Raw genomic sequence first — 26627 nt, forward strand, 5'->3', positions numbered from 1 at the left:
CCCAGATGATTCACAGCATAATTAAAACACAGCTACAACTGAAACAAAGGTTACAGCATTTTAAACAGATTATTGTATTAAAATAACAAGCAAACAGGGAGGGGTCTGAATTGGGAACAGTTAAGCACTTTGCTCAAGTCTGTTCAAATACATCAGATTTCTGTGAAATTAATTTATTATCAAATGAAATCTTCACATAATAATCTACTTTAGGCTAGAGCCTGGAAAAGTTGCTATTTTACTACAATTCCCAGAATCCTGTGAGTTTATGTTTTTTCTACTGATGCTTTTTATTGCTTTCTATTATTGTTATGTTTGGTTGTGTTTGCCGCCCAGAATAGTAGCTTCGGTGCCAATTGGGCAGAATAAAAATGCAGATAGATAGGTGAGTGAGTGAGGAAGTTGGAGAATTATAGTTCTAAAGCTACGTTTCCCAAGCTTTGCTTTATATTTTACAGAAGATTTGCTATTTTGTTTTTACTTTTGTGTTTCTTCAAACAACTTATGCAGTAGCATGCACTGTTTTGACTGTTCTCTCAGGGACAAAAGTTGTATACATGGTGGGAAGGGAGAGCTGCTGTCTCGGAAACCTAGACCTTCTTTTAGAAGTCAGCTGTTATTTTTGTAATAGATTTGTGGTGTGTGAAGTGGCTATTGATAGTTTTGGTGCTGGCTGCAGTACAGTTGTTATTAATTATCTATACTTATATCCAATCTTTCCTTCAATAAGCTCTTACTCCGCCCCCCTTCAACTTATCTCAGAACAATCCTGTGATGTAAGAGAGGCCAACAGCTGTAGGCACAACTCCCTCAGGGAGTTCTGTGGCTCACTTCTGGACTCTGAACACCAAACCACATGATGTTGTTAGAATTGTTTCCACTAATATCAAATCTTATCTTTAGTCAGCAGGTATCATCAGAAACTTAAAGATGAACTGGGCCGAGAAACAAAATTTGTTATGTCATATGCCCAGAAAGAAGACATGTTGCTTGAAGACGTTTATTCTGCTAACATTATGGAGTTTATCAAGCACAACAATGAGAAGCTTGGTAATGTGAATGACCTGGAAGAGCTACTGAGTGATGATATTGGTCTAATCAATGAAGCTGGGGAGACAGTATACATATTTGGTGATGCAGGAATTGGGAAATCTATTCTATTGCAAAAGATGCAAAACCTGTGGTCAAAAGGTGGGTTCGACATTGGGGTCAAATTTTTTTTCCGTTTCCGATGCAGGATGTTCAGCTGTTTTAAGCAAGATGAAGCTATCTGTTTGAAAGATCTCCTGTTCAAGTACAACTGTTTTCCTGACCATGACCCAGAAGAGGTCTTTGACTTTATTGTGAAATTCCCTCATACAGTTCTATTCACGTTTGATGGCTTTGATGAGATCCACTCTGACTTTGATCTCAACAGCATCCCGGAGATCTGCTCCCCCAATGAATTTGTCCACCCACTGGCTCTCCTGGTTGGCCTCCTCAATGGAAAACTTCTGAAGGGATCTCGGAAAGTCCTGACAGCAAGGACAGGGTCAGAAATTGACAAAAATATTGTCAGGAAAAAGGTGCATCTCTTAGGGTTTTCCAGCAATAATCTGAAAGAATATACCAAGATATTCTTCAAAGATGAAGGGTGCCGGACTTTGGTTCTCAACCAACTGGAAGCCAACCCAAATCTGTGCAGCTTATGCTCAGTGCCTTTATTTTGCTGGATTGTTTTCAAATGCTTTGATCATTTCCACTCTGCATTTGACAGCCAGGAGCTCCCAGATATCACAGTCACTTTAACAGACATCTTCTTACTCATGACTGAAGTTCACTTGAACCGGGCTCAGAAGACAAACTTGCTGCGGAAGAATACTAGGAGTCAACTGGAGACATATAGGACCAACAAGAACACTTTGTGTGCACTGAGCAAACTAGCCCAGAGGGGGATGCAGAAGTCTCTGTTTGTGTTTGAGCAAGATGAAGTTCTCACTGACCTCTCTGAGCAGGATTTACAGTTGGGCTTCCTTAGGGCAGTTCCTGACTATGAAGGCTGTGAATATCAATCCTCGTATGAATTCCTGCATGTGACTTTACAGTCCTTTTTCACTGCTTTGTTCCTGGTCACTGAGGAGAAAGTAGGTGCAAAGGAGTTGCTTCACTTCTTTGAGGAATGCTCCACTCTTGACACACCACTGTCATCGTGCTTGCCAATTGCCTGGCTGAAGAAGCAGCGCCCAAGAGGACAAGACCCTTTCCAGAACAATGAGCACTTCCACTTTACCAACCTCTTCCTCTGTGGCTTGCTCTCCAAGGAAAAGCACAAGCTTATGAAGCAACTGGTTTCATCAGCCTCCCTTAAGAGGAAAAGGAAGGTGCTCTTCACCTATTTCTTTGAAATCATGAAGTCCCACCTCAAGGGCCTCACTCGGGCAAAGCAAAAGGAATACAAGCAGATTCAAGTGATGCCTAATTTTGTTTGGATGCTGAGGTGCATCCATGAGACCCAGAGTGAAAAAATTGGCAAGGGGGTTGCCAAGGGCATGCGGGCCACCTACATCAAGCTGACCTATTGCAATGTCTGTTCTGCAGACTGTGGGGCCATCTCCTTCATCATGCACCATTTCCAGAAACGGCTGGCCATTGAGCTGGACAACAACAACATCAATGATTATGGAATAAAGCAGCTGCTGCCTTGTTTTAGCAAGCTAGCAGTACTGAGGTAAGCTCTTGGATTTCATTTCTGTTTCAGTGAGAGGTGTTGATTCTTCAAATCTAAGACTGTTGGCCTATTGTGATTAGAGTCTTCAGTCCTCTTTTCTTTGTCTTGTCCTTTTAACGCACATGACTTGAGAGGAAACTTCCTGGTTTGCTAAATGACAGTTTCCTACAGCATCAAACCAGGAAACTGTGATTTAATCACTATCTGTGACCCTAGTTTACAAACCACAATTGGGACATCATGAAAAGCTGTGATTTAACAAGTCAGGAAGTCTCTTCTCAAGCCAGAAGAGAATTTTGAAGTGTATTTCTTGCTTTTGCCACAATAAAGCATAGTTTTTGGGGTGACAGAGTTAAATTTTTATTAGATCAGACATATCTATATTTATGCTTGAAATCAGGGCTGTGAAAAATATTTATTTATTCATTTGATTAATTAATTAATTTTTATACCATCCATCTGGCCAAGACCACTCTGGGTGGTTTAGAGCATATAAATATCACCACATAGCATTTAACATCACAAAACTAGAAATAATAAAATACAGTGGTGCCTCACATTATGATGTTAATTCATTCCAGCGAAATTGCTGTAGAACGAAAACATCGTAATACAAAATAAAAAAGCCCGTAGAAACGCATTAAAACCCGATTAATGCGTTCCTGTGAGCTTGAAACTCACCATCCAGCGAAGATCCTCCATAGCGTAGCCATTTTCTCTGCCCGTGCAGCGAGGAATCCATCCCAGAAAAGAGCGGGGAGCCATTTTTTTACCTGGCAGCCATTTTGAAACCACCAGTCTGTTGGCCCCCATCCATTCCAGTACCGCAGCCAGGCAGCGCTCAAGGGACAGGACAGCACCCACTGAAGAAAGAGAGGAGAGATAGAGCTGTGTGTCGTCAGCATATTGGTGACACACCACTCCAGATCTCCGGATTACTTCCCCTAGCAGCCTCATATAGATATTAAACAGCAACAAGGAGATGACCAACCCTTGAGGGACTCCGCAGTCGAGAATCCAAGGGGTGGAGGCCATCTCCCAAAGTTGTACTTTCTGGGGGCAGTCCTCCTGGAAAGACCAGAGCAAGGACAAAGTCAGGCCACTTATCTCCACTTCAGAGAGCCTCCCCAGGAGGATGCCATGGTCAATGGTATCGAATGCCTTTAAAAGGTCGAGGACATCATAATGCAGGGCGACCAATGCCGTCTCTGTGCCATGACGTGGCCTAAACTTGGACAGGAATGGATTGAGGGCATTGGTTTCATCCAAGAGTGCCTGAACCTGGTCGGCCACTATCCTCTCCACTAGCCTGCTTAAAAAAGGAACATTGGCGACTGGATGATAGTTGTTACATTCATCAGCTATCAAGTTTTTTTTTTCTGGATGGGCCTGATAAATGTCACCTTGCAGTTTGGGGGACCCAACCCTCAAGGAGAGATGCCTTAATGATAGAAGTGGCCCATTCTGTTGTTATTAGCCTGGCATCTTCTAAAATCCAGGTCGGGCAAGGATCTAGGGAGGTTGCAGCAGCCCTGCAGCGATCTAGTGCCTTGTTAACCTCAGATGCTGAAATAGGTTGAAACTGATGTAATATAACCGGACACGCTGGTGCAGTGGACATCTCAACCTGAGCTACTGCCAAAGTATGGCAGTCTATGTCCCGCAGATGGCCTCTACTTTGTTGTTTTTTTAATGCCGCAAAATGGTCACAGGTGAGACTGCTAGGAGGCCCATCACCTTAACCAGCTCTGGATAAATCACAAAGTGGAATAATTCCACCTGGTGGTTTTGCACCTCACTTATCCAGACAGCGTAAATTATTCGAGCAGCTTTCACGTCTGCTGAATAGGCATTGGTCACAATTTTTGCAACTCTTAATTTAAGTTCCATCAGATACTCTCTAGCCTTCTCCTATTTTGCTTCATCACCCGTAGTTCTTGAGAGCACCATGGGGCAGAATGGGCTTGGCAGCAGAGAGGGCACTTGGGTGCAGTCAAGTCAGCTGCCTAGGTCCCTGCAGCATACCATCCAGCGACCTGAGCTTTGACAGGCGTACCAACCAGATCAGCCAGTATCCTGGAAACCAACTGGATCCAGTAGCCTGCGAGGGTGGACCATTCTAATGGGTTCCATCTCCTGGTGGGGCAGGGGAGAGCCCCTGAGAGGCTGAATTTTATCAGATGGTGGTCCGACCATGACAAGGAGACAGCTACCAGATCAGTCACCCTCAGGCCACCCTCTCCCTGCCCTGTTGGCCATGTAGCCATCCACGTGGGTGGGGCTGTTGACAAATTGGGACATGTCCAAGGAACCCATGGCTTCCAAAACCTCAAGAGCTGGCCCCGAAACTTCAGTCAGCTTAGATGTTGAAGTCATCCAGAACCAAGAGTCTGGGGAACCTTAACAGCACCACCAAGGCGAAGTTTGCCAGCTCTGGAAAGGAGAGTGCTGGTTTGCGGGGAGCATGATAAACCAGCACAATCCCAAGTCCATCCCTTGCCCCCGAAGATATGTGGAGGACCTCCAGGCCTGGAATCACCAGAGCAGAGAGCCTGACAGCCCCTAAGGTGTTTTTATAAACCATGGCTACTCCCCCACCCCGTCCCTCCAGTCTCCTGTGTTGTTGGATGGAATAACCAGGTGGGCATATTAAGGACAGGGCCATGCCCCCTTCAGCACCCCACCCAGGTTTCAGTGATATAAGACAGATCTGCCCCTGTGTCCAGGATTTGGTCTTGAATAAATTGTGCTTTATTCTGAGCAGATCTGGCATTTAGCAATATCCGAGAGAGAGAGTGGAAGGCAGGCTGAGCAGGTCACCTTGTACCTGAGAGGTGGCAAGAGAACTAGAATGTGGTTCATCTTTTAGTTGTCTGCACAATAGATCTATACGGACCTAGAACTGCACCAGGAAATGCTGGATTCTGCAAGTACATTTTCCCTCCCACCTTTTTTTTTTTTAAAAAAAGGATATATTCTTCTGATTATTGTGGGGAGGAATAAGGACCTCGGTACGGCACAGACGTCCCATCCTCTGCAAAGGAAAGTCTAGCCCACACTCATCTTTGTCTTCCACTGAGATTTCACTGGCCATTCGCACACCAACTTGATGGCTGAAACCTTTCTCGTATTAAATCAAAGCTGTGGTTCTCAGGTTTATACTGAATTATGAACAATTTTTTTGCAGTCATGTAGCAGGTGAGGTAGATTCTCACATCATATGTAGCCCTGCTTATTAAGGAACATTATAAGGATATGCTTACATAGAATTTCTATGCCTACATAGAATATCTGCTCAGGCAGATATATTCAGAATAATCTTTAGAAAAGCAGCCTGCTTGTGGGATTGTTCGTGGAGTGAATTGTCCTAGATTTCATTTTATACAGTGTCCAGATTTTATCTTCTTGAGTGCTGTATTTACGAAGGGGTGGGAATGCCATAAGGCCATCTTGTTACAAAGTCCAGGCCATGCTTCTGCAGAGAACTCTTAAAAAAAAAAAAGCATGGCTGCCTATTAAAATGAGGACTATCTTTTTCTAATGTGTATACCAAAGATCATTTGTTTCCCCCGTGTCTCTGTTTCATATAGAGTAAGTGCGAACCAGATCACAGATCAAGGCATAAGAGTGCTGTATGAAGAACTCTCCAAATATAAAATTGTGACTCATTTGGGGTAGGTACAAACTACAAGCTCCGAGCTGTTTGATGAAGTGCCCATTCTCTGGACCAAAGGAAGTGTTGTGAATAGGGGATGACATTGGTATTGCACCACATTAGTTGCCAAATTGCTTCCGCAAGGACTTCTTGCCACTCAGCCCACATCCAGTGTATCACCGCAAAGTTACTGAATGTGCATACGTTCAGCTGGGCACATTTTGAGGCAATGACATGTCCATGTTGTCCAGTCACTAGTCACATCTGGAATACACTTAACCAAATTAATTGCTGAATGGTCACTCAGCCATTGTGTAAATCCTGTTAATTCAGTGGGTCAGCTGTAGATTGAATTAGAAATTGAATTTAAATCAGAAAGATCAAGGATCAGGTAAAGAGACTTGGCCTGAGTATTGGAGAGGGCAGCTACCAGTCAATGTAGGCAGCAATGGGCTATCATGAAAAATAGCCTCTGCAGTGGAAGACGGCTTCTTGTCCTCCCAAGTTGTTTCCACTATTGTTATTGTTATGTGCCATCAAGTCGCTTCCGACTTGTGGCAACCCTATGAATGAGCCATCTCCAAAAGGTCCTCTCCTCAACAGCCGTGCCCAGCTTCTGTAAACCCAAGCCTGTGGCTTCCTTTTGGGGTGGTGGTAGGTTCAATCCATCTCATATTTGATCTTCCTGTTTTCCTGCTACCTTCCACCTTTCCCAGCATTATTGATTATTGTCTTTTCCAGAGAATCCTGCCTGCTCATGATGAGCCCAAAGTAGGACAGTATTTTTGCCTCCAGAGACAGTTCAGGCTTGATTTGATCTAGGACCCACTGGTTCGTCTTTCTGGCAGTCCAGAGTATCTGCAAAGCTATCCTTCAGCACCATATTTCAGTAAGGATGCACTATAATGCATCCTTATTGATCCTGGTGTCATCCAGATGTCTTGGACTGAAATTCCCAGTCAGTGATAGACTACAACTCCCTTCATGACAATCCCATTTTAAAACAAAACTCTATCCAGGTCGATTCAGAAGTAAGTCCCACTTGTTTTGATGGGGCTTGCACCCAGATTTTAGCCTTGAAGAAAAACAGTTATTTCATGATATTTTTCCACCGCACCCTTGCTCTGGTCCAGCTGTACTTTTGTGTAAAAAATAGATTGTATATATTTGATACAAAAGTTCAGTTACTTCAAAAAGAGCACATTCATAAACCTGCATTGACTCATCTTTCTTTGCCTTCCCAAAGGTTGTATAACAACCAGATTACTGACATTGGAGCCAAATATGTTGCAAGGCTCATTGAAGAATGTCCAAGCCTCATATATATTAAGTATGTATCACTCCCTTCTCTCTAGTTCCTTATCAAGTTTTTTGGGTGTAACAGTTGCTTGAAAAATATGGAGAAGGACTTTGGAAGGTGGAAGGGCAAGATTTTTCATGTGGGCCGGGCTTTCATCATCCTTGCTCTAAAATGTAATTAATCTAAACCTGAAGTTTCCAATCCTTTTCTTGTGGCCTCGAGAGGATGAATGGGAATCATCCAATGCCATGGTGAGGCTGGACTCCCTTTTTTAATACTAGGCCAGGGCTGTATCTACACTACACAGCTGAATAGCACTTCATTTACTATGGCTCCGTCCTAAGGAATCCTGAGATTTATTGTCTGGTTAAGGGACCTGGAATTCCCTGCTAGGGAGTTCTAGTGCACTCCTCCAGACTGGAGCGGAGATTTCTAAGTCCTTCAGCAAATGATGGATCCCATGATAGTGCAAGAAAAAGACATGGTAGTTAAAAGTGGGATCTGACTCTGGGTAATATACTGTATGTGCACTTCACAATTTAGAGTTTATTGGCTGAGGTGCATCTGCACTATATATATAACAGTTTAATTCCACTTTAACTGCCATGGTTCCAGTCTATGGAATCCTGTGATCTGGTCTTCAGCAAAAGGCTTTGAATTGTGTATCAGATATTTGTAGGAATTCTCTTGGACTACATAAAGAGAATTCTAAGTGCTTCGTAAAACTATAAATCACAGAATTTCTCATAATTGAATCATGGCAGCTAGAAGTGGAGTCATGTTACTATAACTGTACTATTTTGATCCATTTTCTGAAAATTAAATTAAAAGATGCTCCTTCACTTGCTCTCTTTCTGATTTTCTTTCTGAATCTTCAGCATAGAGTAGAGAAGCAGCCCTGGTCATGTGCTAGACAGCTGTGCCAGGACAGCCTGCAGACTTTTGGGGCCAGTGAATGAAAGTCATGCATCTCAAACTACACAACTAGGAACAATATCATCACTGATCAAGATAGCAATCATCTATACTCATATCCAGGGCTAAGCCCCACTAGATTCAGAATGCTTTACTACTGAGTAGAAATTTCTCAGATTGTGTTGCAATTTGATTTCTGTCTCAAATCGGTCTGGAAAAATTCTGAACATTTGCCTCTTGAACAGGCCTATTTTGTGTCTAATAAAAATCAGGATCGTAACTATTTCTTAATACCGTATTTTTCGCTCCATAAGACACACCTCTCCATAAGACGCACCAAATTTTTAGAAGAAAACAGGAAAAATAATCTGTTTTCTTCTCCTAAAAATTGGTGAGCCTTATGGAGAGATTCGTCTTATGGAACACACGCTAGAGACTCCCCCTCCCCCTCAGGGGTCAGAGGGGGCAAAATCGCCACCTCTGGGACTCTATTGAGGCTTGGGAAGCTTCAGAAGAGTCCCAGAAGGTGGCGATTTCGCCCCCTCTGACCGCCGGGGGGCAGGGTGGGTCTCTAAAGGGTCCTAGGGTGTGTTCCAGGACCCTTTAGAGACTCACCCTGCCCCCCCAGGGTCAGAGGGGGTGAAATTGCTACCTTCTGGGACTCTTCTGAGGCTTCCCAAGCCTCAAAAGAGTCCCAGAAGGTGGCAATTTCGCCCGCGCTGGCCCCGTGGGGGGTGGGGGGAGCGGCGCAAGGGGCCGAGTGAGCCTTCCCGGACCCTTGCGATGCTCCCCCCACCTGGAAGCTGGCAATTTCACCCATGCTGGCTCCGTGGAAGGTGGGGGGAGCGGCGCAAGGGGCCAGGAAAGCTCACTCGGACCCTTGTGACGCTCCCTCCACCCCCCATGGTGCCAGTGGGGGCAGAATCACCCTGGAAGCTGGTGATTTCGCCCACGCTGGCCCCGTGGGGGGGTGGAGGGAGCATTGCAAGGGTCCGAGTGAGCCTTCCCGGACCCTTGCAATTCTCCCCCCACCTGGAAGCTGGCGATTTCACCCGCGCTGGCCCCGTGGGGGGTGGGGGGAGCATCGCAAGGGTCCTGGAAGGCTCACTCAGACCCTTGCGACGCTCCCCCACACAGGGCCAGTGGGGGCGAAATCGCCACCTTCACTCCATAAGGCGCACAGACTCCCCCCCCCACATTTTGGGGGCAGAAGTGCGTCTTATGGAGCAAAAATATGGTAATAACAGTAAACAGAGTTAAATCTATGAATAAGTTATAGTATAAATACTTTCAGATTATACTTGCTCATTAAATGGTCTCTATTGCCTATGAAAATAGATACGAATATTCAGTATTTTATAAATGAAAACCAGATGGTTTCTGTTCAGGGGTTAGGAAATAAGTCACTTATTAGTGAATCATTTAGTACATCAATGTTAACAGTTTCCTCATTTAGTAGGGTAAATCCCACAAAGAGGTAGTCACAGATTGTTCTCTGAAGTTACACACTAAATGAGAATGTTAACAAATTAAATAATATTTCGTTATCTCATCTTCATTTAGATGATTCATTAAATTTATATGAATATGTATATTTCATAAACTTCCATACAGCTGTCTTTTCCAAATATTTCAAAGAATAAGTTACAGACTAATAGGCAAAAGCAGACAGAAAGGATATCTTAAATGTTTCTTCCTCTCCACTATTGAAAATATGCTTTCTAAGAATGCTGAAGAACTCTATTCAAATTTATAGTCCTAATTATTATAATATGTGGAGACAAGCCTGGCTTATCTGGATATCTTTCTACATTTACACTTTATTCTGATAAAGATACTCCCCAACTGTGGATTTGGATTTTGGACATTGTTTAATTCCTACAGTCTCGTTCTTTTTTGGAACTGCTTTTTAAAAAATAATGTTCCAGGCTCTTTTCTGAAGCGATATATTCCAGCAGAACATTCATTGTTGAAAATTGTACTAAAGTAAAATACATCATTAAAATGTTTGACTTGATTTTGTGCAAAATTTGTTTCTCTGTAGAATAGGATCAAACAAAATAACAACCGAAGGAGGGAAATGCCTTGCTAATGCCATAAAGAAGAATAAAGCTTTCTACGACATTGGGTAAGTGATTTCTCATATTACCCTTGAAATTTTACTTTCATAGTTGTTACTTTTAATCCTTTAGTTACTGTTTTTCAAGTGCTTTACTTTACCACTTGTGTTACAGCCCATATTTTCCCCAGTGTTTGTGTATATGTTTTAAATTGTTTCCTAGCTCAAGTGAACATTCTTGACAACAGCTCCTAACATTGAAAATGTATCTGTTTTTTAAAATCTAATTCAGTTCATAGATTTGTCTCCAGATAGTCAGATGTTAGTTAGTCATGATGCAGTTTTTTCCATAACCTCTGTACTCCTATCTAGATATTTGCAGCTAGGTTGGTGGGAAAGGATGTCCCTGATTCTCCTTCCCCAAAGCAGTTCCTTTAGCCCTGTGTAAATGCTACACCCTCTCAGGGAAGCTTGCTGATTTAGGTGAGCTGTGAGAGGTTCATTTTAGGAAAGACAGTCACCCAAATCCAAGTGGAGAGAACTTCTGCACATTCCCACCTACTAACAGAAGACTGATTATTGACCCACCCCCATGTCCATATAGAGCCGTCTGAGGCCTAGATTAGACAAATATAGGCAGTGTGTTATCAGAAGCAGAGTTGCCTCAAAAGATAAAAGATATTTGTTTATATTTCTACATGTTGTGTTCATTTTGTGATAATGAGGTAAACATGAAATTAATTTGGAAATTTGTATCAAAGGCTGAACTTTGAAGGAATTGTATTATGGAAAGAAAATACAAAGGCAAAAAAGTATGCATTTCTTTTAATGCATGATCTGATTCTGAGTCTGATGAAGAACAAGGTTGAAGAATCTAACTCTGTCCCTTTGTTGCTTCCCTGTTGCTGGCCCTGTCATTCCCCATGTTGGAAGTAGGGAATCCTATGCCGTAGGATAGGATCTGTATCTCCAGAAGCTCCAGCCTGGCCCTCTGGATTTCCCCAGATACCTGTCACCCCATGATATCATTGCTTGGTGGTTTCCAAGCTTTTCTAGACCCTTTCTCCAATTTTGAAAGGTTGAAATATATTTCTTAAGGCTTAGTTACTGGCAGCAAAAACTAGGGATGGGACTCTCAGACCTTTTAGACCACTGGTTCTTAACCTTGGGTTACTCAGGAGTTTTGGACTGCAACTCCCAGAAGCCTTCACCACCAGCTGTCCTGACTGGGGTTTCTGGGAGTTGCAGTTCAAAAGCATCCAAGTAACAAAGGTTAAGAACCACTGTTTTAGACCTCCCAGTTCCAGAATTTGCCCAGTGTCCCCAGTGGGTCGTCTTGATGCCAGTTAGGCTCTATAGGGGATGCCTTCCAAGCTGCATCAAGGCAGTTTCCTGTTTTTCATAGGAAATACATACAGGTAGGAGTGCACCCATGGAAGTATGGGAACTCCTCTGATGCATTTTTGGGGGGCTCCATCTCCCAGAATTCTGCCTGAGGGTTCCGGGCAAATCCTGGGAGTGGGAATCTGAAAAATCCAGAAGTCCCTAACCTAGCAAAGTTCTACACCAAAATATTCTAGTGTCTTTGGGGCCACCCTTTTGCCTTTGGCTCTGTCCATGACTTGAAGGTCCTTGCAAATGTCTCTACAATTAAAACCTCAAGCTGAAATAAGTTCTTTGTTTTTGTTCTATACCTTGGAAAGGCATCTCTGCATTGAGGAGTCTGCTCTTCCTCTGTGGAATGTCCATGTGATTTAAAATCCTAGATCATCAGTTTCATAAGTTGCTTAGTGAGCTTGAGTAGAGTAGATTCCTGGCTACAGACATTTACTCTGCAGTGTTTCACTTTCCCTATATTTTTACATGTGAGCAAAGCAGGGAAGAACCAAATTACATCAGGTGGGCTAGAGGGGCATCATGGCAGCTTGCCACCCCAAACTGATTCCCCATCCCTAGCATGGAGTCATGTGGGGGTGGTGGTAATATCAATGTTAATTTGGGTGTCTTTCTCTGTTTGGCAGAATGTGGGGTAATCGGATTGGAGATGAAGGAGCCAAGGCTTTTGCAGAAGCCCTGAGGAATCACCCAACACTAAGGAACATTAGGTAAGAGCTTGCTTAGGCAGGAAAACATAGTTTGGCTTTACAGGTGGCTCACATTTTGAAGGTTTGTTGGAGACTTCAACAGCATACAGGAGAGCAGGCACCCAACATTTCAAAGCACCTGAGCTAAGACGTCCAGGGACAGAGTCACTCCTTGACATTCCTGGGCAGCTGGCCTGGGCATCTCATGTCATACTGTCTACCTTGGACTTTCTTTTTTTCCTTGGCCTTGCACTCCCGAATGCTGTATCATGCAGGTGAATCTAGCTGCTCCTTTAATTCCCACAATTCCTCTGGCTAGATTTTTCACACGGGCATTGTGGGAGGGTAAGAGAATGGCTAAACACAATTGCCCAGTGGTGTCTGCAGCACTGCCCTTGCAACCAGAGAAGCCTGATGAAACTGATTGACAGTAGAAGGGTTGCGCCCGAGGTCACTTTGTCAAAGCCCTCTCAAACATGGAGGCAGCCTGTGGCCTTTAGTGCAGGCGAATACTGTAGAGTCGAGGCAGTTATCCTAAAGAGTGTATAAATTGCCTTGGACAGGAACTGTGGTTATTCTCTTTCCAAGTTCTATTGGCATCTAGCAGTACTGATACATTATTGGCAGAGAAGCTGAGAGCCTAATTTTAGAGCAGAGACCTTTCAAAAATGAAACATGATTGATGTTTTGAAATATGGTAATCTAGCAAGAAAATTACACTGTCAGTCCACATTTGGCCTCAAAAGAAAATAAAAATTGAGTGTGAAGCTTTTTGAGAGACAAATTTTTATTTGGGAATTTTTAAATAATTGTCAATCACTTGTTTCACCACACAGACAGACCACAAGGGCCAGTATCCTGTTTAAGGAGAACAAATACTATTTTTTCCAGTTCTCCCACAAGATGGCAGGCTCTACTGGATTTCTTCAAGCAGAAAAAAAGGGATCAAAGTCCAGTTTGGACTGTAAGAATAAAGAAAGAGTGACATTTTCAGATCTTGGAAGTAACTTGTTACAAGTAATGACATTATGTGTAATACCTTTAGGTTGTAATGAGGACAAAACAATGTTCAATGTAATCTTGAAGGCTTTCACAGCTGGGATCAGATGGTTGTAGGTTATTCAGGCTGTTTGACCATGTTCTGGAGGTTTTTCTTCCTAATGTTTCACCAGTCTCTGTGGCCGGCATCTTCAGAGGACAGGAGTTAGAACTCTGTCTGTGTTCTGGTGTATTGTATGGGATAGTTGAGTATTCGTAGCTGTGGGATCAGCTTTTTTTCTTTTCAGGAGATTGGGTAATTAGTGTGATCAGGACACTCTGATCACAATAATAAGTATTTATTACTTCTTCTCTTTCTTTTAATGGATTAAAATTCTCTCTTGGAATTTATTTCTCTTTACATTTCAGATTTTTTTAAAAAAATGTCTTTTTTCCCCACACAACTCTGATTTCCCGGTAAAAGTTTCCAAAGAAGTAGCTGTGTTAATCCATTCCAGCATGTTGTCAAAATTAAAGGCAAAATGGGAGAGAAAATGAGAGAGAGAAAAAAACAAAGAAAAAATATTTTGGCACCTTACATACTAATAGATTCATCTCGGTGTGAGTTTGTGTGGCAATTTGGATTTTGATCCACAAAAGTTTACACTGAAGCAAGTCTCTTTGTCTTTAAAGTGCAACAGCATTTTCTCCTTTGCCTCCCCTGTCCTTTAGCTTTGTCAGTGGGTAGTTTTTATCATTAGACTGTGTGAAACCTGCCCCAGATGTCTATTTCTAAAAATTTAGACAGTAGTACTTTTGCTCAAAGATTTCTTGAACAGTTAATAGCCTGCCTTTTCCCTGCTTAGAAGAAAAAAAGAGTAGTCTTTGGACTATATAACTAGATTAGTGTTTCTCAATCTTTTTTCAGGTTGTGACCCCCTTTTATAATAGCCATGGAACCTGTCACCCCACCACCATGTTTGCATAAAAAGGCAAACATGGTGGTGGGGTGACTTTTAACTAAGTCACTTAGTTATTATTTTGTGATTTTTTTTTAAATGTTTGTTTATTTGATACTATTATTATTCTTAGTTAGATTAATTTTGTTTATTTTATAATTGTATAAGTTATTTATTTTGGGTTAATTTGATTGTTCGTATTTAGTTGTTTTTTTTTCCTTATATTTTTTTTAATGTTTGTTTATTTGATATTATTATTATTATTAGTTAGATTAATTTGTTTATTTTATAATTGTTTAAGTTATTTATTTCGGGTTAATTTGATTGTTTGTACTTAGTTGTTTTTTCTTTTTCTCTTTTTTTTTCTTTTTTCTTTTTTCTTTTCTTCCCCCCCCCCCCGATATGGTATGGAAGGCCTGCCCTCCCAGTGAGGGGCCCCAGAATATTTCTGTGATTACGGGTAGGGGGAAATATGGCGTTGGCTCCGTCCCTGCTCGTGTTAGAAGAACTAGGGACAGATGCTTGAAGGCTGTTCCTTGTTCTGAGACGGAGACCAGCCCCCAGCATCGAGGTAACCAGACCAGCCAGCCTTCCACTCTACGCCTGGTGTTGTTGAACGCCAGGTCTGTATCCAATAAGGCCCAGGTAATTCAAGACCTTATCCTGGAGGAGGATGCAGACCTGGCTTGCATAACCGAAACTTGGATTGGCGGAGAGGGGGGCCCCCCTCTAGCTCTTATCTGTCCGCCCGGTTATGCTGTCCAACACCAGGGTAGACTGGAGGGTCGGGGGGGGGGGAGTAGCCATTGTCCATAAATCAACCTTGGAGGTCACTAGGCGCTCCTCGGTGATAAAGCCGGGTCTTGAGGCCCTCCACGTGTCTATCGGGGCCAGGGATGGTATTGGGATCTTGCTGGGCTACCGTGCTCCCCGCGACCCAGCCACCTCCCTACCGGAGCTGGTGGACTTCGTCTCCGCAGCACTGTTGGGTTCCCTGAACCTATTGGTTCTGGGGGATTTCAACGTGCACGCGGGGGCAGAGACCTCTGGTCCAGCTCTTGAGTTCTTGGAGACCATGGCCTTCTTGAACATGTCCCAACATGTCAACGGCCCCACTCACGTGGGGGGTCACACACTTGACCTGGTTTTTTCTACCAATGGGAGTGAGAGTGGTCCGATGGTGACTGACCTTGAGTCGGTACCCTTGTCATGGTCGGATCACCACCTAATAAAGTGTACCATTAAAATGGCTCTCCCCCCCTGCAGGGAGCAGGGATCTATTGTTATGGTCCGCCCTCGAAGGCTACTGGATCCGGTTGGATTCCAGGATGCCATGAGAGGTATTATGGCTGACCTGGCTGGCGCTCCTGTCGAGGCTCTGGTAGATGGCTGGTTTGCTGCCGCGACTAGGGCTGTTGACATGATCGCACCTAAACGCCCTCTCCGCCACAGAGACCGCCCGGCCCCCTGGTTTAACCGGGACCTCCGGGCGAGGAAGCGGGTCAGGAGACGGCTAGAGCGCAAATGGAGAAAGGCCCCGACGGATTTTAACAGGATAGCTGTCAGGGTCGCTACTAACCTTTATCTTGCTAAGGTAAAGGCTGCTAGTAGATCATACCTCGCTAACCGGATAAGCGAGGCGTCCAACCAGCAGGCGGAGTTATTCCGTATAGTACGCGATCTTTCCGGAATTGGTCCGGGCGACGGGCCTCCCCCTAGTTTCTCGCCGGACCAATTTGCAGCATTTTTTAAATCAAAAGTGGAGGCCATCCGCCGGGACCTCTCACCTTTTTTGAGCACAGTGAGTCGAGCTGAGATGTCCAGCGCTCCGTCTTGTCCGGTGATTTTGGACACCTTTCAGCCTGTTACGCCTGACACTGTTTCCAGGGCGCTTGACCGCTGTCGTGCCACCACCTCCTCTTTGGACCCTTGCCCGGCCTGGCTAATCAAAGCAGCCAGGCCGCTAACAACGGAATGGGCCACGGCTATAATAAATGGGTCTCTCCTTGAGGGCAGATTTCCATCTGCCCTGAAGGACACACTCATTAGGCCCATTAGGAAGAAACCTAGTTTGGCGGCGGACGAAATTGGCAATTACAGGCCCGTCGCCAATGTTTCTTTCCTTAGCAAGGTAGTCGAGAGGGTGGTGGCCGACCAGCTTCAGGCGCTCCTGGATGAAACAGATGCCCTGGATCCATTCCAGTCGGGCTTCAGGCCGCGCCACGGCACAGAAACGGCTTTGGTCGCCCTGTGTGATGACCTATTGAGGGAGGCCGATAGGGGCAAAGTGTCCCTGTTGGTCCTCCTCGACATCTCAGCGGCCTTTGATACCATTGACCACGGTATCCTCCTGGGGAGGCTCTCCGAGTTGGGAATAGGTGGCCTGGCATTGTCCTGGCTCCGTTCCTTCTTGGAGGACCGCCCCCAGAGAGTCCAGCTTGGGGAGAGAGTCTCGGCCCCGTGGAGCCTCAATTGTGGGGTTCCACAGGGGTCGATTATCTCCCCAATGCTATTTAACATCTATATGAGGCCGCTGGGTGGGGTCATCAGGGTGTGTGGTGCTTCGTGTCACCAGTATGCGGATGACACGCAGCTCTACATCTCCTTTTTGCCAACTGCAGGAGAAGCCGTCCTGTGCCTTCAGTGCTGCCTGGGGACTATACTGGGATGGATGCAGGAGAACGGGCTTAGGCTGAATCCGGACAAGACGGAAGTACTGAGGGTCGGCCCTCCCACAGTCGGGGATTTGGGAAACTCCCTCTCTTTCGGGGGGGTGACTCTCCCTGCAAAGGATGGGGTACGCAGCTTGGGGATTCATCTGGACCCGGTGCTTTCCATGGAATCACAGGTGGCATCGGTGGTCCGCACCGCCTTTTTTCATCTCAGGCGGATAGCCCAGCTGCGGCCCTACCTGGAAGTGGGGGCGCTCACCACCTTAGTACATGCGCTCGTAATCTCAAGATTAGACCACTGTAATGCGCTCTACGTGGGGCTTCCTTTGAGGTTGCTGCGGAAATTACAGGTGGTGCAGAATGCGGCGGCCAGATTACTCAGTGGAGTGAAAAAATTCCAACATATTTCGCCCACTCTGGCTGCATTGCATTGGCTGCCCATCAGGTTCCGCATCGACTTCAAAGTGTTAACACTTACGTATAAAGCCCTAAACGGTTTAGGGCCTCGATACCTGGCGAAACGCCTATTCCCACCAAGTTCTACCCGGATCACACGGGCGAGCCAGGAGGTGAGGCTGAGGAGCTTAACGCCGAGGGAGGCCCGAAAAGAGAAAACAAGAAATAGGGCCTTCTCGGCAGTGGCTCCTCGCTTGTGGAATAACTTACCTCCTGGTATTCGCGGAGCTCCCTCGCTGGGCACCTTTAAGAATCTATTAAAGACCTGGATGTTTCGGCAGGCCTTCTCACCAGATTATTTTTGATTTTCTTTTCCCCTTTATTGTTTCTTTATTCTAATTCTTCTGTAATCTGTTGTTTTATTTTATTGTATTTTATCTTTGTTGTTGGCCGCCTAGAGTAGTCCATCGGACTAGATAGGTGGGATATAAATTAAATAAATAAATAAATATAAATAAATAAATTTTTAGTGGGGGCAAAGTCATCCCTTCTCAGAAAGTAAAGGCTTCTTTCTCCACCAAAGGACCTGTTTCTTATACATACACATACATGCTAACTTTAATATCCCACTTCAAAAGGTCAAAGAAGAATTATTTAATAAGGGCTGCAACACATATAAGGCAACCCATGACACACACACACCCCAAAGATAGTTTGTAATCCCTTGGGGGGGGCAGAACCCCCAAGTTGGGAAACACTGGTCTAGGCAGTGCATGTATATTTCAGATTTTTCCCTTTCTTCTTGCAGTTACCTGATTGGTAGCTTCCTACTTCATTCTTATCATGAATTTTTAAAAGCTGTTACAAGGAAACTGGAGTTCTCTGCAAGTTCCCTTTTAATAGCGTTTTAAAAATTTGTGATACTGTAGCCATGAAATGAATTATACAGATCACGAAATGTATTATATGATAAGGCTGTTAATGAATTTCATTAGAGTAGCTGTTATTGGTGGCAGTTGAGGGTGATCAGCATACCTTTTTGCTATAGATCAGCCCCCCATGGGAAGATGACATTTTGCCACTGTTTGTGATGGCTAGATAAACAACTCCTTGTTTTGAAGAATGTTGTGTCTCTTAGGGGTGCCCTGTTCACGTGCAGGGCTTTATTCTGGAGCTAGTGTTGCTAAAATAATAATTGACTTCATTCAACTTCTAGGATATATATTGGGGCACTTTTGTTTGTTTGTTTGTATTTTTGCTTTTGTTTAGACTGGGCTTGTTGGTTAAAAAGAGTTTGGAAAATTCCCTTCAGCTCCCAGACTCCATGCTTCTCAAACTGGGGTCCCCAGATCTTCTTGGACAGCAATTCCCAGACGTTTTCTGGACTTGCTGTGCTGGCCAGGATTTCTGGGAGTTGCAGTCCAAAAACATCTGAGGACCCAAGTTTGAGAACCACTCTAGCCAACATGGCAGCAGTCTTTTGAAATCGGAGCAAGTGTTGCTGGCGTCCTGCACCTAGCTGAGAGGAAGACTTGATATATCACCACTAGGGCAACCCTACATCTTGTGGCTGTAGTGCACGGCCTGCCACTGCAAGCAAGGTTTTTATCATTTTAGGCCAGCTGAATTTAGAGGTTATTTAGATAAGCCTCTGCTAGCAAGGTTATGGCTTTTGCTGAAAGGGATGAAGTCATTGGGTCTTAGAAGGCAGGGCAAATAATAGTCATTGTAGCTTCCGAAGGAAGCAAAAGCACCTTTTCATGTTGAGATCTATTCAAAGCAGGTGAAAACTGAAGGTGCCCAGAGGTATTATTCTGGGCACTGAGTGTTGGCAAGTTCTGGACCCAGAAGTAGTATTTCCCATTATCTCCTGCACTTTTTCACTTGACTACCAGTTCTTGGCATGTAGTTATATGCCTCAGCAATTGCTGTGCTCTGGAAATAAAAATTTAAAAATCAGAAAATGCAATCATGTGAGACAATTGTAGTCCTCATGTCTTGTCTGCTCTACCAGTTGCTTTTTGAATACAGAAGGGCTGTACAACCTGTGTCTTATGGGCTCTATGTGGCCCCTAGAAGTCTATTGTGTGACACCCCCCATGCTCCTCTACTACTACATACTCACCTCCACCTTACAGGTGTTTTGTTGTTGTTGTTGTTTTCATACCAGTTAATAGTATGTGAAAGCAGAAATTGCAGACTGGGGTGCAAAGCCTGGGAAAGTTACTTTGGTCGCCATAGTTCCTAGAATCATCCTAATCATGCTTGCAATGGGATTCTAGGAGTGGGGATTCTGGGAGTTGTAATCCAAAAATAAGTTAACTGACTGTACATTGTCCAAGTTAAAAAGACCATCACTGGTTGCAGTTGAAAAGTATTAATTGCTGTTAGTAGTGTGTTGTTGATTTTTTTAAAAGAAACTCAAGCATCTTCCCATCTCTTGTTCACTTCGCAGTCTTGCATTTAATGGCATCACCACAGAAGGTGGCAAAAGCCTTGCAGAAGCTCTGAAACAGAACAGCTCTGTGAACATATTTTGGTAAGGAGATGATTTTGACCACATCCTGGTGCAGAGAAACAGTCTTCCTGGGTCCAGGGTTTCCTGTTCTCATAGTAGTGGGAGGGCAGTCGGTTGCTTTGGGGGCCTGTGGTGAGCCAAGAGTGAATGGCTAGGAGGTAAGTTGGTGACTAATGAATGTCTGTCAAGGCAAATCCCCAGATTCTGGAAGAAAAGCTTCTGGAAAAGCTGCAACATGTGTGACCCAAGGCTGGAAAGATGGCTTTGTGTGTTCTTTGCTGCCCATGAAGGAAACGGGAGGCACAGTGAATTCCTAGCCTGCTATCCTAGGAGTTGAGTAAGAAATAGAAGAGAGTGACTGGGGGCAACTCCCCTTTGAAATGGGAAATATTACCATTCTTGAACAACAGTTCCTAAAGTTTCATAGCTCAGGGGGTGCCAGAGTTGTAGTCCACAAAAGTAACTTTGCCAAACTTTGCATTTAGAGTATCCTCAATACATAACCCATGAGAAGGTCTATAATTTGTTCTTGCTCTTTGTAAAGAAACAGAGAAAGGAGAAAATATTAGGGAAAAGAAATGAAACTGTCCCTTCGTTGTCTTCTTTCCAAGCTGTGGCAGGAAAATATATGCTTTCATCACACTCTTATACCATCATACCACCCTGAACACATCCAGTCTTGTCTGATTTCAGAGGTTAAGCAGGGCTGGGCCTGATTAGTACTTGGATGGGAAATTACCAAAGACCTGGTCAGAGTGGGGTAGAAAACAACTGCCAGTCACAGTGGACCGTATTGAGCAAGGTGGACCAATGGTCAGAATCTCAGGCTACTGCATATTTATTTATTCAACGTGTCTCCCCCTGCCCCTTAGGGAGCAGAAGAGACTCCCAGAGCAATTCATAAAAGCTGAAAAGGGTGAAGAGAGACAATAACAAGCTGATTTTGGCACCAGTTCTCAAAAGTTACAGAAACCCCTTTTTTATACTCATAACTTTAACAAGTAAAGGGGACAGGGGGGCATGCGTGCATTGGGGCAAAATGTATGAAGTGGTAGGTAAGGTATAAATGTCCACCTGATTTGGAGTCTTACATGGTAGGGATTCAAAAACACCTGGAAATCAGTGTATGAAGAACATGTTCTCTACTGCAGACCTTACCTATCACTTCATATCCTTCATGCAATGGAGTTACATGAGTGAGGCACTTCTGAATAGGAATATGGTAGAGCTGTAGTCAATAATCATTAAATGACTGTATTTGTATTCCTCTCATGATGAGGGGAGTGAATTGTCACCTTTCCCGTTCTATTGTTTTCCTCAGAGGAAAGGAGCTGTCTGAAGAAGGGAGAGCCTGCTCAATCCACGTAGACCAGTGGTTCCCAACCTTGGGTAACCCAGATATTCTTGGACTGCCGTTCCCAGAAGCCTTCACCGCCAGCTGTGCTGCCTGGGGTTTCTCGCAGTTGCAGTGCAAGAACACTTGACTTATCCAAGGTTGGGAACCACTAGTGTAAACCAGACATTTTCAACATTTGTTTTTGTCTGTGGCCATAAATACAATATGAAAGAAATATAGGCTGAATCAGAATTGTATAAGTTGCATAGCGAATGTTATAAGGTGGTGTGTGAAAAATTGTTTCCAGTCTGTGGCCCCCTTCAAATAGGCCAGGGCCACCCAGGGTGCCATAGGGCCCCCATTGAGAACGGTTGATGGTCCAGCTAAACCAGAACCCAGATATTTTTGTGTGGAAAGCCAAAATGAACAGAGCAGACTCTTCCATAGTCAGTTCATGAGGAAGACAACAACAGATATGTGGGCCTTATACTTAACAATAACCAGCTGGAATGAAAATTGCTCAGGGGGAGAAAGACCAAGTGGAGCTCCTGTCTCTTAGGGAAGGGAAGCCAATAGTGTGACTGACTCTGAAGGAATTCATTCTCAAATCACAAAGGGCTTCCCATATTCCTGGTCTGGCATGGTGACTCACAGGCAAGCCCATGAAAAGGAACCTATTTGAGAGGTGCATGCTTTTTTCCTCAGGAATGCTCCCTCACGTGAGCAGCATTGCTAGTTTGCTGAGCCAGTCAGTGCTCGTCAGCCAACCAGGAAACCAGTATTCCCTTCTTCTAAAAAATAATCTCTCCCTTTTCTCCTTTCTCCATATGAACCTAAAATCAAGGACAGAAACTGTGCCTTCACTTTAAACAGATAAGGGCCCTACCCTAGCTTAAAAGAGGCTGGCAGTTAGGGAAAGGAACTGATTCATCCAGCCAAGACAAGAAGATAGGCAAAAATGGGAAATAACTTAAAGGCTTGAAAAAGGACATAGCAGGCCGAATACTTTTGATGGCACATCATTTTTTATTTTTTTGCTGCAAATCTCTGCTCAGATACGCAGAAACTTGTGTGGTTGTTTTAAAATATCTTGGATATATTTTGGCAGCAACTACACTGGCAAGCTGCATCTGAGCTATTCGACTTTGCTATGACTTGATTCGTAGCCTATTTTATGCTTCAGTTTGGATTAGGTGATCACACGGAGACTGCAGATTGTTTCAGTGCCAGTGTCCACAATTTGATCCTCAATCCAACGTGGTTTGATCTGTGCCACAGCCCCCTTCCTTTGATCCCATCCTCTGGCAATCTCCAGCTACTGTTTTGTTATTCATTGTAAAGCCAGTGGGTTGTTTAAATTGTTGCATGGCATTAAGGGAAAGGGACAGTTTGTCAAAGTTCTTCATAACATACAAACACATGCACACATACTGCAGAAACATAATTCATTGGAGTTGTCTCTGTTTCATATTGATTTTTATCTCTTTCTTTTATTTGTGTAGAGTGTCTAGTGCTAAACTTGGTAGTTTTTTTAAAAATTAAAAAATACGTTGGGGAGAAAGATTGTAGGGGTGGGTGTTCTGGCTGTCCAAAATTCCATGCCCATCTTAGTATGTTGCCAGAATACCACCTGCAGTCACACACACCCATCCTTTTGGAGGATGGCACAACTGACCACACAGAGAAAACACCATTCAAATCATTCCAACTTGAGAAAAAAAAAGTAGAATCCCTCAGCAATAGGGGAAAAACCTCCACTTTGGAAGCAAAAAGGATCAGGGAGATTCAAACTGGATTTTGCATCATGTGGTCAGTTTAAAAATGTGAATGCAACTGCTTTTCTTCTGCAGCAAATCCTATGCTTTTAACTCATGCAGTTGCATTAGACAGTGTGTTCCATGGGCATCTCAATACAGGTGTTGTTGGTTTTTGTTGTTGTTGTCAAAAACAGAGCAGCAAATGGTTCCTCTTCAGTCCATGCAGGCACATGGAACTTAAAGATAGCCAGGCTTTGATATATGAGGTGGAAAATTCAGCAACCATTTCTGCCCCTTCCCTACCAGTAAAAAGACAACTGCTGCCCTTTCATGACATCCCAAATCTGTAGTCTGAGGAAGCCTCCTTTTCTGCCTGGTGGTAGAGCCCCTCCAGGTTTGTACTTGCCTCCTCCATTCTATGGAGCTATCAAATCACTTTCAATTCCTAAACTGTGAGCAGCCTGGATCTAGACAGATCACTATTTATCTCTCTCAGTTAATGTGTAAACCAAAAATCTGAACATTTACTGGTGTTTTTCCAGAAGAACCCAATTATGTTCACCCAGTATTCTTGGAGCTGCTATAAGGTAACTTTTAAATCAGGGACATGGAACCTTTATTATTTATTTATTTATTTATTTATTTATTTATTTATTTATTTATTTATTTATTTATTTATTTATTTATTTATTTATTTATTTATCCATCCATCCATCCATCCATCCATCCATCCATCCATCCATCCATCCATCCATCCATCCATCCATCCATCCATCCATCCATCCATCCCACCTTTCTTCTTAAAAAGAACCCAAGGTGGCTTTAGCCATCCAGATGTTCTGATCTATACCTCCCAGGTACCTCACTCAGCATAGCCCATGATCACAGATTCTGTAAATTGTAGTCCAAAGAATCTGAAGGACCAAATGTCTGTCCTCTCCAGGGTAAATGTTATAAACATTTGCTTTTTCTTATTTCTGCCATAGACATTCTTCTGCCTGTTAACCTGTCTTGAAATGGGAGCATTAAATTGCTCCATTTGATGTACCAGAAAGCCAGTTTATTCAGTCATTTCCACCACCACCCCATTATGGTATTAACAGTGCCCAGTAGGTCCTGACCAAACTTTTAGATGCAAGATAACATTGTGCTTTTAGAATGGCGATAAAAATAGGATATGAACTGTGTTCTGTCCATGACCTGATGGAGGACACTTAGAAACAGTGGTGGCAATGATGTCCCTAGTTTGAAACAATACTGAGCTGAACAAACAGTGCCAAGAAGTGTATATGTTCCAGACTGTGATAGCCTTGATGCACAAACATCCACTACATAGTTAGCAAGTACACAGTGTAGCAGTTTTAAAGAAAGAGAGTGGATGTGCTTTGAATATGCATAGGCAACTCAATTAGAGAATGCTGACACCTCTGGAAATCAAGTTTTTGCTTAATACGATGGATAACAACAACAGCAATTTTGGACATGACCATTTATAAGACTTCAGGTAACACGCAGGACTATGTAATAATAATATGTGTTGTCCATTCAATTGTAACTTACGACAACCCTTTTCAGGATTTTCCAGAAGTGGTTTATCATTCCCTTCTTCTAGGGGTGCTCTGAGACTGTGCAGCTTGCCTAAAGCCACCCAGGCTGACTCTGCTCACGAGAGGCACAATGGGGATTTGAACTCCCAACCAGATACCTAAACCACTGACCAGTCCAGCCAGCTCAGATTTATGTAGACAATTGGTAAATCCAATAGATGTGTGAATCTAGTTGGAAAATTTTTAAGATTTCATTCTTGAGTAGCTAGGATTTTTAATAAATCAATAGGTAAAGGTAAAGTTCCCCTTGACAATTTGTCCAGTCATGTCCGACTCTAGGGTGTGGTGCTCATCCCTGTTTCCAAGCCGTAGAACCAGCATTTGTCTGAAGACAATTTCCATGGTCACGTGGCCAGCGCAACTAGACACGGAATGCCGTTACCTTCCCACTGTGGTGGAACCTGTTTATCTACTCGCATTTGCGTGATTTCAAACTGCTAGGTAGGCAGGAGCTGAGATAAGCGACGGGAGCTCACTCCGTCGCATGGATTTGATCTTATGACTGCTGGTTTTCCAACCTTGCAGCACAGAGGCTTCTGTGGTTTAACCCACAGCGCCACCACATCCCAATTAATAAATCAATACCTGTTGGCAAATTAAAAAGTAAGCTATCCAAGAGATTACATTGCTCATTTTTGAACCAAAGAACTGCTACCCAGAGACTGAACCACCTTTTTTTGCTTCCCCAACCAGGCTAACAAAGAATGAGTTAGATGATGAAGCAGCTGAGTACTTTGCTGAAATGGTGAAGGTCAACAAGAGATTGGGCCATCTGTGGTGAGTTATGCAGGCTGCTGAAGTTTGAGCACTTACTCATTGCCTTGGGCTACAAATCCTATTTCAGGCATTGTAAACATTTTGCACAAAGACCCGGCACTGGGTATTAGGATCATATTGACAAGATGTCATCTGAAACCCATCCACTTGCACTGAGGCATCAGAAATTCAGGCTGACACAGTAGTAGTTCAGTGACTTATTCTTTCTAACAGCAACTCTGGAAGGAACTGTGGATTCACCACTAACTGAACCTGTTCAGAACAGCATGACGGTTAAGAGTTGTTGGGTGTGACACGGGGCAAAGGTGGAAGCCAGAGACTCAGAAGTTTTATTGCATTATGAAGGATTCTAATACAGGTGATTTCATAATCGTTAAATAATAACTCTCAAGTCTCTCAAATCAAATAAATTTATTGTCATTGTAAGTATATACATGGTATACCCATACAACAAAATTCACACAGACACCCAGAGACCAGACCCACATGCACACACACAAAAAAATCCCCAAACACTCCCCATCCACTAAAATCCTCCACTAAGAATACAAACATCTACACCGCAGGCTAAGTAACACTGTCCAACTATTCACTACTGGTGGTCTTTAAGCTCATTATTAAGTGCAATTATAGCTCTGGGATAAAAACTATTCAGAAAACATGTGGTCTGAATCTTAATTGTTCTATATCATCTGCCAGACGGCAACAGTTCAAAAAAAGTTGTGAGCTGGATGGGAAAAGTCTCTAAGGATGTTGTGTGACTTCCTCAGACAGCGGGATGTGAAGATGTCATCCAGCGTTGATGGCTGGAGCCCAATGATATTCTAGGCAATTTTAATGGTTCTCTGTAGAGCTTTTTTGTCCGCTACAGAGCTGTGCCCAAACCATACGAGAAAGCCATAGGTTA

At 43.7% G+C, this 26627-nt stretch overlaps 1 protein-coding gene across 5 annotated transcripts in view; it reads left to right on the forward strand.

Moving 5' to 3' along the window:
* The window catches only part of NOD1 (nucleotide binding oligomerization domain containing 1), a 55426-nt gene that overhangs the window by 20420 nt on the left and 8379 nt on the right, over positions 1–26627 (forward strand). For 3 of the 5 annotated variants that reach the window (XR_012088362.2, XM_073003478.2, XM_073003477.2), the window contains exons 4-10: positions 904–2707; positions 6298–6381; positions 7609–7692; positions 10622–10705; positions 12658–12741; positions 20181–20264; positions 25637–25720. Coding sequence is in view for 4 of the 5 variants with exons in the window: in XM_073003478.2 (XP_072859579.2) it covers positions 904–2707; positions 6298–6381; positions 7609–7692; positions 10622–10705; positions 12658–12741; positions 20181–20264; positions 25637–25720 (2308 nt within the window). In the remaining variant the exon portion in view is untranslated. The remainder of the gene's footprint in view (positions 1–903; positions 2708–6297; positions 6382–7608; positions 7693–10621; positions 10706–12657; positions 12742–20180; positions 20265–25636; positions 25721–26627) is intronic. The other 2 variants (XM_078377335.1, XM_073003479.2) reach the window with 1 other exon arrangement.

This window comes from Pogona vitticeps, chromosome 6 (genome assembly GCF_051106095.1).
Source record: "Pogona vitticeps strain Pit_001003342236 chromosome 6, PviZW2.1, whole genome shotgun sequence".
In the NCBI taxonomy this organism is placed as follows: Eukaryota; Metazoa; Chordata; class Lepidosauria; order Squamata; family Agamidae; genus Pogona; species Pogona vitticeps.